General features: G+C 37.9%; 1 protein-coding gene across 2 annotated transcripts in view; it reads right to left on the bottom strand.

Moving 5' to 3' along the window:
* The window catches only part of npr3 (natriuretic peptide receptor 3), a 28,082-nt gene extending 18,602 nt beyond the window's left edge, over nucleotides 1-9,480 (bottom strand). For both annotated transcript variants that reach the window (XM_073840695.1, XM_073840694.1), the window contains exon 1: nucleotides 8,536-9,480. In XM_073840695.1, the coding sequence (XP_073696796.1) occupies nucleotides 8,536-9,205 (670 nt within the window). In that variant the 5' untranslated portion in view covers nucleotides 9,206-9,480. The remainder of the gene's footprint in view (nucleotides 1-8,535) is intronic.
* Nucleotides 9,481-13,018: the final 3,538 nt, after the last annotated feature.

The following is a 13,018-nucleotide window of genomic DNA, read 5'->3' on the forward strand; positions in this document are numbered from 1 at the left end:
AAAACAGCTTGATAAATAAAAAAGGGGGGTGAGTGAATTTTTATCACTGTAGGGTGGTTGTCCACAGATTTATATGCAAACACCATGTAAAAGTAAATTTTGCATTTGATGTCCCCTTTAAGCCAGCTCTTTTTAATGAATCATAATTTATGAATCAGTTGGTGTAGTTCTCAATTAATCTAACTTACTGAACATTATTTTACCATCTACCATTCAAAAGCTCACCTATCATTCATCCACCTCAAATATGGCTTTTCATCTGAAACATGTAAGTAGTAGCAACTTTACATGGCAGCTCAATCTACTGTTTACCCAGAAAAAATGTGCACTATTTAAGTGTCTGTTTAAAGTGTGAAAGCTAAATTGTAGGGCACTCACTGCATGACAGATAGAGTCGCTGGTACAGTCACTTGCTTCTAAAATACTCCATCAATTTTGGTCATTTAGAAAAAAGCACTCAGAATAACAATGAAATGTTGTGCTTTGTAAAATAAAGCACACAGAATGAGCTTTCTGCCATCTTGGTCTCTGAACTTGAGCGCAAACCTTCGAAACTCCACGTATACCGTGTATACAGCCTTACAGACATGAAAAATGTATTTATAGAGAGTGAAATGTCTACTTTTGAATGATCCAATTCAAACAGAAAACAAATATTCTCATATGTAATCCGTATAAAATATAAATTCTGTGCAGGCGTTAATGCAGCCTCCCTAATGTTTTTCCCTGACACATTCATAATCATTACTTCTGCCGGTGTGCTGCGGCAAGCTTTATGTATACGTTTGAGCACATATTAGGCTATGTAGGCAATTAAAGACTTAGTATTATAATTTATATGGTTTATTAATAAACGTGCGACTAATAGTCAACCAATGCTTAAAATGAACAACTACTAGTCAACCAGAAAAATCTTTCAGGGCAGCACTACAAAATTCACATTTAAAAGACTCAATATATTTTCCTGACCAATCAAATGCTCTGTTGAATCTAAAGCGTCCCAACCCTTGCACTATAAAAGACACTAAAGCTGCGGCTAAAAATGGTCATTTGTTTACACATTTATCATGTTATATATTGCATTATTTAGGGGATAGGGAGCAATTCAGACAGTTTAAACATGGTTTTCAATGGGGAGAAAGATTTTTGTGTCAGTGTCATGCAAACCTTCACAAACTGCACACAGTGTTCCAGTCTTCCAGTGAGACAATATTGCACATATGGTGTGGACCATGACACATGTGACCCTGGACCACAAAACCAGTCATAAGGGTAATTTTTTTTTTAATTGAGATTAAATTAATTAACTATTTGAACATCTGGATATTCAGAAAAATCGCCTTCAAAGTTGTCCAAATGAAGTTCTTAGCAATGCATATTACTATTCAAAAATTAAGTTTTGATATTTACAGTAAGAAATTTACAAAATATCTTCATGAAACATGATCTTTACTTAACATCCTAATGATTTTTGGCGTAATTTTGACCCATACAATGTATTTTTGGCTATTTCTACAAATATACCCATGCTACTTAGGACTGGTTTTGTGGTCCAGGGTCAAATATCCAACCCATTTGAATTCTACACAGAATGCTGTATTTTAAAGCACAATGGAAGAGATCAAACGTCGCAAACGGTTAGACATCCTCGGTATTATAAACAACAATGATGAAGAGCAATGAACAGAAGGTGATGAGCTACTCGATATGTCCCGCCCTAACTTCCTATTTCAGTGGAAATCCCGTCAACACATTAAATAACGCTGTTTGTATGTTTGTATGATAATACTCTATGTACCAGAACCGGAATCGCTAATTTCCTTCCGATTCCCATTTCTATTTGTGGCAAACAAAATAAAGCACTGTGTTCTCGTAAGAGTTTTACAGACCACTAATCCAACACACACATTAAGTTATTATCGTCTCAATTCTGAGAACACGCAGTGTTGTTAATTTAAGATTAATTATGACCTTTCTGCTACTGGCCAGGTTTACAAGAACATGTGGCATTGATTCAATTATGTAAGCACCATAGAATAACTTCTTTTTGACCTGTTCTAAGAGAAACACAGTCTGAGGTACAAAATATTTTCCCATGGAGTGAGGAGGTCAAAAATAAATAAATAAACAAGCAAGCAAACAGAGGGTTTTTTTAAATTCAAAAAAGTTGCAAAGTGTCCCATAAATAGGAAGATTCAGAGGATTGGAACTTTCCCCACAGCTCAGTCAGTGTAATGCGCTGCTTGAAATATCCTCAGCTGAGTGGGACAAACTTCACCTCAGTATTCCTGCACTATAGCACCCTTTAATTACAGAGCGCACAGTACACTACAGGCCCTGTGTTGGCTCTCCAGTGATTCCATGGGGTACAGCTCCAGCCAGCAATATTTCAAAAATCTGGATTTTCCCACTGACACTAGTTACAAATGAGCTGAGGAATGCAAAGAGGCAACACATGGCACACTTACCGTTGGTTGCGCCGCATTTAATGCACCTGGGGGTCTATATAGAAGCATAGTGTGAACGTGCACATGGAAATAATATCGCTGTGCAAACTCGTGCTATATCGCTACCGAGCATAAGGGTTTACTGTCTCGCCCCTCTGTCCGACTTTGGCAGCATGGCACAGAATGCAAAATAAGCAAGGCTATAATGACATATCTCTGGCTTAGTAAATTCACTCCCCGAGGACCACTCCGCAGGTTTCCAACTAGCTGTGCTCACGTCATTCACTGTCAAAACACTGCAACACCTTATGCCATCCTCATTAAAGTGCCTTATCTTTCGACATTTAGCCTCGGTGGGGATCATAACTTGGAATTTTATGTGTTTATGTGCAGTCAACAGCCAGATGTGTCGTTCTTATCTGCTTGTTAAGTCTGACGTCACACGTCACAGTTTCCAGGTCCAAACGCTCTATCAGATGCCAAAAGCAAACAACAAACAGTGCAAATATTCACTCACGGTGTACAACCCAAACATCATGATCCTATAGCCTTTGCTCTTTGACACAAATAGAGGCTTCAGATGAAGCTCTAACGTTGATTCTGGTTGTTTTTCTTTCTTCTCGTAATCTTTCATAAAACAGCCACTAAAACATACTTTTAAATCAGCACTCATGTGCAGGCTGGGCCATGTCATTAAAGTTATCTGTATTTTATTGCATTCGCCTCAGCTGTGCCAATCGACACGCCGCTGCCTCGTGCAACAGGTTGAAAACCGCTTGACAAAGACTGACAGCAACAAAAACAAGGGCATCGCGATGGCCAAATGAAGCAAATCAGGCGTCACAAGCGCTGGAGAATGTCCCAATGACGTCCTCCAAAGATGACTGCAGGCAAAGAAAAACTATTTGGCAATCTGCACTGCCATCTGATTATGAGAAACTGTGTGAGATAATGATGAATGCTGTTATTATAAGCAGCCACATAAATCAGCTTGCTTACATGCTTTTGTCACTGACCACTTCGTGGACAAAAATAAGCACTGTTGCAGTATGCATTTTTCAAATTCAAATATCTTTATAAAGTGAACGAATGATAGTTGTAAAAAACTCGTAATTCGTAAATTTAGCTATTTGTACTGTATCAATACTCACTTCTACAGTACGTACACCACTCCAGCCTTTTATGAGGCCCTGAAAACAAAACAATGAAGTGTCTACCATGCCTGGAATACTAATTCCAATGCCGGCAATCTACCTCATGGAACAGGCTGCACCATTTAGCATTTAAAATATATGCTAATTTATACAGTGGCTACGTCTATAATTTATGGTAATATAAACACAAACTTTTATGACCAGTGCAATGGCCTTCTATCTAGTCATTTTTTTTGTTATGTTCCCTTTTTGAATCAGACAAATTTTGATCAATATTATTTTGAAAAAATGGGTGCCTTAGTACTAATCAGAAGCTCTTTAAATAATATTGAACTAAATGCAAATAATACAATGCACCTAAACATATAACCATGCATAGTTAGGATAGCACAATGAATAGGCTTATCGGTTTTTAAATAGGACGACAAAAGCTTCTTATAATATTTGATGTTGACATCAAGTCAGTCTGTACAGTTTTGGCCGCCAATTCAAGTGTCAGATGGTAGAAGGTAGATGCCAACATAGACTGACAGTGTTGTCGCTTAAAGTCACAGCGTAACTGAAGTAGCGTTGATCGGCTCATGAAAATACGTGCCTCTATATACATTTCTGCAACACTGTAATTACATACCTTACTGCATTTTGCGGCAGTTTCAAAGTGAAATGTCCAGAGAGTGGTGCTAAAACACACGTCCAATACGTGACGTGCCACGTTTTTATTACGTTGGTACAGGCACATATTGCTGCGTTTTTATTACGCTGCTTGAGTTGAGGTACGTATTGCGGCTGTTCAGAATTCAAATATCCGGGTAGTGCCGCTAAAGGTTAATGCTCTATCCTGTTGGAAATATCCCCTACACCAAACCCAACCCTAAACCTGATAGTGTTACAAATGCAAAAGTGATATAAAAACTAGTGGTGGGCCGTTATCGGCGTTAACGTGCTGCGTTAACGTGAGACTCTTATCGTGCGATAAAAAAAATATCGCCGTTAATCTATTCTCAAATTTGGGTTGGGAGCTGGGTCTAAACTACGCAAGCTATGATGACTTTCACCTTGATAGTTTAACGCGGATGTATACCAAAGACAATAGAATATGGTCGCGCATTTACGTCTCCTCCGCCAAAACACAGACGGGGTCGCGTCGTCCTCCATTCATAAAAACCGAATCTACTATAGCGAAATGCCACGTAAATTCGTAGTTTTTTGGATTCATAAATCAAATGTTGGTCTGTCACTTAATTCAAATCGCGATATGGACTAGTGTCTGTGAAAACTGAAATGCAAAAAGACCGTTTTAATATGAATCCGGTATGTTCCGTTTGCCTCTGTATGTATGAATGATGGAGACGAGCTTTTACTACACGCATACTGAAACACACGTGACGCTCCCGCTAATTTTTGGCATTTGCATCTCACATGAACAGATAAACTCAATCTCCAAAACTGCTGTGAGTGTCACTTTTACCGTTTCATTTGAGAAAACTAGCATCATATCATGCTGTATGCACAGAAACTTCACGGCAACCTGTCAAAATAAAAGTACGGTGTAACATGAACGTAGAAGTAGTGGAAACGTAGGGGAAACACTGGCTACCATAGATATACATACGTAGATGTATATTTTTTATCACACTGTACAACAATAATACTGTTTTTTTTTTATTACAGTAAGGGCTAAATTTAGGGTTGGGTAGGTGTTGACGTTAAAAAAACACAATCTAATAGGTAGAAAAAATAATTTCATTGTTAGTTAGTTAGTAAACAGTACATCTTATTGAACATAATTTATTTTCATCAACAAATTATCATAGAACAGCTTTATGAGCTTTATGATCCATTCTCAAAGACTTACTTTTAGTCATTATTTGGGTAGCACACATATTCTGAATGCCTTCAGCAGAATTCAAATTAGCCATTTTAATCTAGATTAATCTAGATTAATTCCAAGATTTAATCTAGATTAATCTAGATTAAAAAAATTAATCTATGCCCACCCCTAATAAAAACGCATTTGTTGATGCAGCCTTGCTATTTTAACTTCCTTATGTGGATTTGAGCAGTTTTGTCTAACTGTAGTTTCACAGGATTCATATCGGAGCTCTTCATCACTCAAGTGCAACAGCGTATTGCGTGAGCTACCGAGCAAACCTACCAAATTAGAAAACTCATGCATTTGAAGCTGTATATGTGACGTCAACATTCAAAAGTATCAGTTTTCAAATCGTGCAGGATGGAAAATTGTTTTAAAGTCATAACATAATATTCTGCAAGTAATTGTGTGAAAATTAGGCTTTACTGATCAAAACCCTGTACCTGTAAATCATACTTTGTATGGAAAGGAATAAAAGTTGTTGGAGTTTTACTGCCTCTAGTGTTCATTTTAACTGGAAACTGCAGTGATTCATACATATAGGTACAGTTTTGCAGAAATGTATATAGATGTATGCATTTCCAATAAGCCTTGCATTTTACAGTATTGTGACGTACATGCAGGTGAAAATGTAGGGCGGGCACTTGGTTCTATCTATCGGTTGTTCACTAAAAAAGAAGTCGTTTCACTGGAAGACACAGGGATGACATTTTGACTGAAAATTATAAGCTCCAAAAAAAAAATGGCATGAGTGGGGACTGTCCCCATACACTTGGCTGTGTTTAGTAGGTTCCTTTATCACAGGTTTTAGTTAAAATGTCTACTTTTGACTTTTTGTCTACTTTAAACAAAACAAAAATGGTGGGATTTCTTCTCTCTCTAGAGAAATGACACCTTGGGGTGGATCCTATGAATATGAAAGTGCAGTTCAATGTTATACATCAGAAAAGGCTTGAAACAGATGTCAGATTTTGCCCTGAGTGTTTGGTGACCTGAAAAATGCATCCCGTCAGTGAGATTCCACTTTCAAATCTCTGCTTGGCCTGTGATGGGCAGATCAAAGGAAGTATGCATGTCATCATACGAGGAGCATTCCATACCTGTACCTTTAAAGTTGCTTTGGGGGACTGCAACATGTCGAGGACCTTTAGCTGCTGTGAACTAGTAGAAAAGGGAAAGAATTATAAAAAGCCTCAAGAGCTGTAACCCTGGCATTGTTAGTGTCAAAACAGCCCCAAGACAGCATTAACCTCCTACCCCGTTTCAGTCATTCCATACTGACATTTTCAGAATTGATAGAACATTCCTTTAATGACCAGCGTTCACGCAATATGCTTTAGCTTAAGAAACCCAAGATGTTCGTTTTGACGCACACGACTGTCTTAGGAAACCGATACAGGGGACTGAGCCTTCAGCAGGGCCCCTGTATTGAGGCATATCTGTATATTTTCTGAAATCGACAACATTCTTGTTAGGAATGTAAGAAATGCACTGTTTATGAAACAGGATCGGTAAGGAGGTGCACCGTCAGACTTTCTGAAACGGCACAGATTTGGGGCAGACGGATATGATGTTTGAAAGCAGGCTGAAACAGCAGACAGTTCATGGTTTTGACAGCAGGCATATCTTTTAGCGCCACAATGTGTCCAACACCAATAGTAGCAGAGGGTGTATCCTCTCTGGTTATTAAGAATCAGCCAGGCAGACGGCGCATGACTTTACTCGCCATGAGAAAAGCTGTTAAAAAGTGCTCGAGGATGTCTAGAGGAGTGCTAAAGCCTACAATTGCTCCCCAAAATTCCAACAGCTCTTGCTCAGTGTTGACCGCCTGTCAAAATTCTGATCATTTTTTCCACAAGCTTTCTTATGGACTGCAACTGACCTCTTGTCTATCTTTACAGACGGGAAGCCCTAGGAGATCAGGAGTGAATTAAAACAGCCCTAGTTAGAGAAATATCTGCATATGTTCTATATTTGTCCGATGCACCATCCTTGGCAGTTTAACATGCTGTGGATCCTGCTTCCTTCAATGCATTATTATTTGGTGCAAACACCACTTCCAGAAAAACGAATTTCCAGTTTAAACTAAACGTGAATTAATAACAAATGTGCTGACCAGGGGCAATACTTAGCAAATCCACCCTCTTGACCTCTGAATACCCGAGTTGAGTCACTGCTGGTGGAGAAAAAAAAAAATCTTTTTTAGGCTAATATTCTCAATGTTTTCCAAATGTCTTGTCAGTTACGTACCACTACTCCCATCACATCTATTAACACCACATCTGAAATGTGTTTCCTTTAAATCATTTATTTTCTTTAAAAGCAAATACAGGTATCAAGGGCTACAAACAGCATTTAAATAAACACTAAAATACTAAATAACAAAAATTAAGCCACACTTTAAGTAATTTTCCTCAGTCATTTGTTCACATACAGTGGTTGTTTGGATGCCTTACTGAGAGTAAGAATGATACGCTGTAGGTGTTTTTGACGCATCTGATCCCGAGGCCCATCTCCACTCCCATGTTCCTCCTAATACATCATTCATTTGCAATGCAATTTTATCCTGATCTTGTTACTGTGATTTTATTTGGAAACGTGGATTGCTACCACTTGTGATCATAGGCTGATAAATGAAAGGTAATGGGCTCAAACCCAGCAAGATGCCATCCATTCCACTTGTGCAAACTATCACCTTCTGGCAAGAAACTTAGTCAGGGATTGTTTTAACACTTTTGGAAGCTGTTTTATGACTTAAAACGATTTGTCAGTAAAGCCTGAGTAGATATGTTTTACTAGGCTAATGAGCGAGAAGAAACCAAAACTAGCACCTAATGAATAATTACTAGTAAAACTGGATCAGGAGCCAGCAACAATTGGAATATACTGGTCTGAACTGAATGGTTGATAAGCGAGCCGCAGATTTATTGGCAAAAACTTGCAATTTGTTAGCGACTAATATACACAAAAAAAAAGTACTAGAAGCAAAATAGATACCGTTTTGTTTAAAGGAATAACTGTTAAAACGATTTGCCAAAATGACAGACAAGTAAACAAGTACCTTCGCTCCCGTAGACGGACGCGATGATCCCCTCGGCATCTATCTCCTCGTTGGAGTTCAACACAGCGTAATCTGTGGCGATGTGGTGGTACTCTGAGAGCACCGTAAAAACCCCCTCTATCGTGAAGTAACAGTTTCTCTCGTCTTTATCATCGTCGTAAATCAGGGATGCAGTTCTCCAGCCGAAACGTCCGAACATCGCCTGGAACGTCTCAGCCATTTTCAGGTAAGTTGGAGCGATTCTTGTGAGATGCGAGTACTCGCTGGTTTTGACGCTGAAGCCGGTGGCCAGAGCACCTGCTGAGATCACTGGGATGTTCCAGTGCGATGCCACTCTAACCACCGACGCGGCGGTGTACTCGCACACCGGACCGAGGATCAGGTCGGGACGCTCGTCTCTCTGCTTGTCCACTAGCGCGTACAGCGCGTCCATCCCGCACGCGGAGTTCTGATACTGCACATTGAATGTCAATCCTGCAAACAGCTCGTCTCTGCCCAGGATTTTTTTTGCGTACTCAATAGCCGGAGAAACTCTCTGGTAAGAGAACAGGTATGTGTTGTTGCGAGGCAACATGACCATCACGTCGATGTTGTTAGTCTGTGCACTTGTCCTGCCAGGCATCATGAGTACTACCCAAATGGACAGACATAGTGACATGAAACATGACATCTTTAACACCAATGAACGAAGTAACTGATTGTTGCTTTTTTTTTCTCTTTGAAAGTTCCCCCCCAAGTAGGTTGGTATATAAATTAAGACGTATCCTTAATTGAACTTAGTATGGCAAAATCCCACTCTTTCTGTTTATAAGTGAGTTGTGTCGTGTGTGTCTCTCCTGTGAGTCTCTCCAGAGCCCCTGTCTCTTCTCCTGTTTTAAAGTCTTCTTTGGGTCTCTGTCTAACTCTCCGCTTCCCTGTGTAATTACTCTTGTTAGGATGTGTGAAGTGTGCGGCTCGGCTGGTCACCACACACGCTGCAGTCTAGGAGGAATTTTCAAGCATCCTTTCATTATTATTCTTGCGTCATCGCTGCGCAGCCCGCCCCCTCCTTAAAGCTACAGTGTCGCAATTCATGATGGTCCACAACTTCAGTACAGATTTAATGCTCAAGGTATATAAAAGTATATTTTAAGTAACACTTTATTTTGATAGTCCACTTTAGACATTCTACTAGTAACTTTGCAACTACATGTCAACTAGCAGTCATTAGAGTATTAGTAAACCGTCTGCTTATTAGTAGAATATTTTGATGGGTCCACAATATACAACATAAGAAACTTTGCAAGTATGTCAACTTATTCTACCAACCCTAAACCTAACCCAAGTCTACTCTGAGAGTTAGTAGACATTTACATTACATTAGTCATTTAGCAGACGCTTTTATCCAAAGAGACTTACAAATGAGGACAAAGGAAGCAATCAAAATCAACAAAAGAGCAATGCTCTTTGTTTTAAGTGCTATGATAAGTCTCAGATTAGCTTATTGCAGTATACATAGCAAGTTTGGTCCCACTTTATATTAGGTGGCCTTAACTACTATGTACTTACATTTAAATTAATCATTTGGTACAATTAACTTATTGTGTACATACATGTTTTTCGCATTGTACTTATATTTTTTAAATACCTATATGTAATAACAAATGTAATTAATTTATATAATTGCATTTATATTTATTCTGTTGACCAATCCCTTACACCTACCCATACCACCATACCTGTCCCTAACCTTAACCCGTATCCCACCTGAATAACAGTAAATGTGTTTTGCAATGCAATATGAACACAATAAGTACATTGTACTTATTTTTTGATTTAAGTACATAGTAATTAAGGCCACCTAATATAAAGTGTGACCGCATATATTTTAAATATATAGTAAATAAAAAGAAAACGGATAGAATAGCGCAAGCTAGTGTTTTTGGTTAATTAAAAGAATAATAAAAAAAGAAGATATAAAAAAACGTTCATTTGCAAATTATTGATAATTAGTTGACATGTAGTTGCAAAGTTACTCATAGTTAGTAAAATGTCTAAAGTGGACTATCAAAATAAAGTGTAACCATATTGGATCATAAAAAACATTTAAACGTGGATTCAAATGTCTGTACAAATTAATCCATACATAAATGTAACCTAACAATAACATCAGAGGCCTATTTAATATTAAAAGCTACAGAATAATACGTTTTAAGTTCACGTTTAATGGAGATTATTCCACAAATTGTCTGAAAAGGCTCTATCTCCCTTGGACTTGCATTTACGGCAGGGGGCTGTTAAAATCTCAACTCTCTCAAGAGGAATAGGGAAACAATAGATCACAAATGTAATTGGGGGGCCAGCTGCCAAGGACTTAAGCTATACACTAACAGCAGAATTTTTAAATTAATATAGAAATTCATGGACAACTAGTAAAGAGAAGTGAGAACTTGAATGATGTGTTCCCTTAGTCTGATGTACAATGTGTTACTGTAATCTAGTAATCATTGCTTTACAGTGCAGTGACATAATTAAAAAAACTTCATAGTATCAAAAACAAGTTTACATAATTGTTTAAATAGTACTCCTCTCATGAAATTTAACAAATTATTTCTATTGTTTATATTGTCGACTACGTGGCATTCACTATACAGGGAATAGTGAATAAGTCAATGATTATGGGCACATCAGATGTTCCCCCAACTCTTAGATTTCTGTCGGTAGATTTTTATTAATTTATTTTAGTGCTGTCAAACTGATTAATCGCGATTAATCGCATCCAAAATAAAAGTTTGTTTATATGATATATATGTGTGCGCTGTGTATATGCATGTATGTGTGTGTTTTTATACGTACATTTACACTGTACATGCACAAATATTATGTAAAAACTTTTATTTTAGTTGCGATTAATCACGATTAATTGATTTAACAGCACTAATTTATTTATTTTTTAATTAACCTGTAATTTTATGAAAAAAAATTACCCTTATTTTTGTTGCTTTTATTTGAGTAATTCTGATTGCAATTTTAAAGTAATCACCTTATTCAGAAATGCAGTACTGAGCATTGTTGCACCAACTCGTTTACTATCTGCACTATGAAAAATGCCTGTGCACAAGAATAACGGTATGGACACGAGCAAGACGTCGTAATTATCATGTAACATGTTCTTAATACCAACTTTTTAACTAGTGTCATCAATCAATAATCATATGTCTATAATACGTCATGTCATATTTTTAATATTGAACTGTTCTCTAAAGGACTCTCACGTCCATCCATACAATCATTGAGCTTTATTTGAACAATTCAAGCACTATCATAGTGACATCTAGTGGTAGACATACAGCAGCACAGATTTTAATCACAGATTTGCCAACTTGTATGTTTTTGAAAATTAATATAATGTAGTTTGGAATGCTAGTTATACTGTATGTACGGTATATACTGTGCAATATTATTATACAGATTAATATGATTATACAGAGCAAGGTAGAATTATAACACTGGATGATAATGCAACATATAGGTGTAATTTTAATAGTAGGCTAAGGCTCAAAGTAAAGGAAAGCACATTACAGAAAAAGAAGGCATTATAGCAGGACAGATTTAGCAGCAGATTAAAAATGACTCAGCCAAGCTCTCCAGACAAAATATTTCTTATTCACGTCACTGCTAAATGGTGCGCTGAGTCTGTGGCTTCAGTCAGTGAGACTGTTCTGACTCCCAGCTCTTTTGATTGCCCCCATAGGTATTACACATTCAGACTGGATAAACAAAATCGATATAAAGATAACAGCAACTAAAAGATCCGTTCAGAGAACTGCAGTGAAGTACGTCCCTGCAATTATCTAATGGCCAAAGTACAGCGACAGCCCTGGCAGACCTACTGTACTCCCACATAAATATCAGACTCCCTGTTTCCTGAGATGCAATATGCTGAGAGTGTCTTTTATTCTGTGGTGCTGGGTGTAGCTCTCCCATGGGACTGATATGCTTACTGAATCACAAAATTGTTCCAAAATGCTCCTTAGCCATTAAAAGTCAGATAATTATGTTTATGGTTTATCCTTTTGCACTTCCACGTCAAGCTGTCTTCTCTAAAGTTTTAAACTGTGTTGAGAGTTTTCAGGTTTCTATGTCTTTTTCCCGCCCCCTAAGGAATTGTATTAATTTTTCTGCAATTCCTGGAACAGACCTGTACTTGTTTTGGGTTTTGCTAATCTAATCGATGAGTTTATGACTCGTGCTCTCTTAAATGTATTAAAGTGCTCACGTAATTGCAGCCATCTGTCAGTGCGAGTAAGAGGGCTGTGTTCTGCATTAATCCTGATTATGCTAGATTAATGTCTCCAGCTCGTGGCCCGGCAAAGTCATGGTTTCCAATAGTCGAGAGATCTCATGCATGAAGTGCCACCTCATCCCTTGGTTTCTAGAGGTAACTGTAACCTCTGCGTGGATGGGTTGCTGTTTACTCACACTTCCTTGTGATTTGCTCATG

Source organism: Garra rufa, chromosome 5, assembly GCF_049309525.1.
Source record: "Garra rufa chromosome 5, GarRuf1.0, whole genome shotgun sequence".
Lineage (NCBI taxonomy): Eukaryota > Metazoa > Chordata > Actinopteri > Cypriniformes > Cyprinidae > Garra > Garra rufa.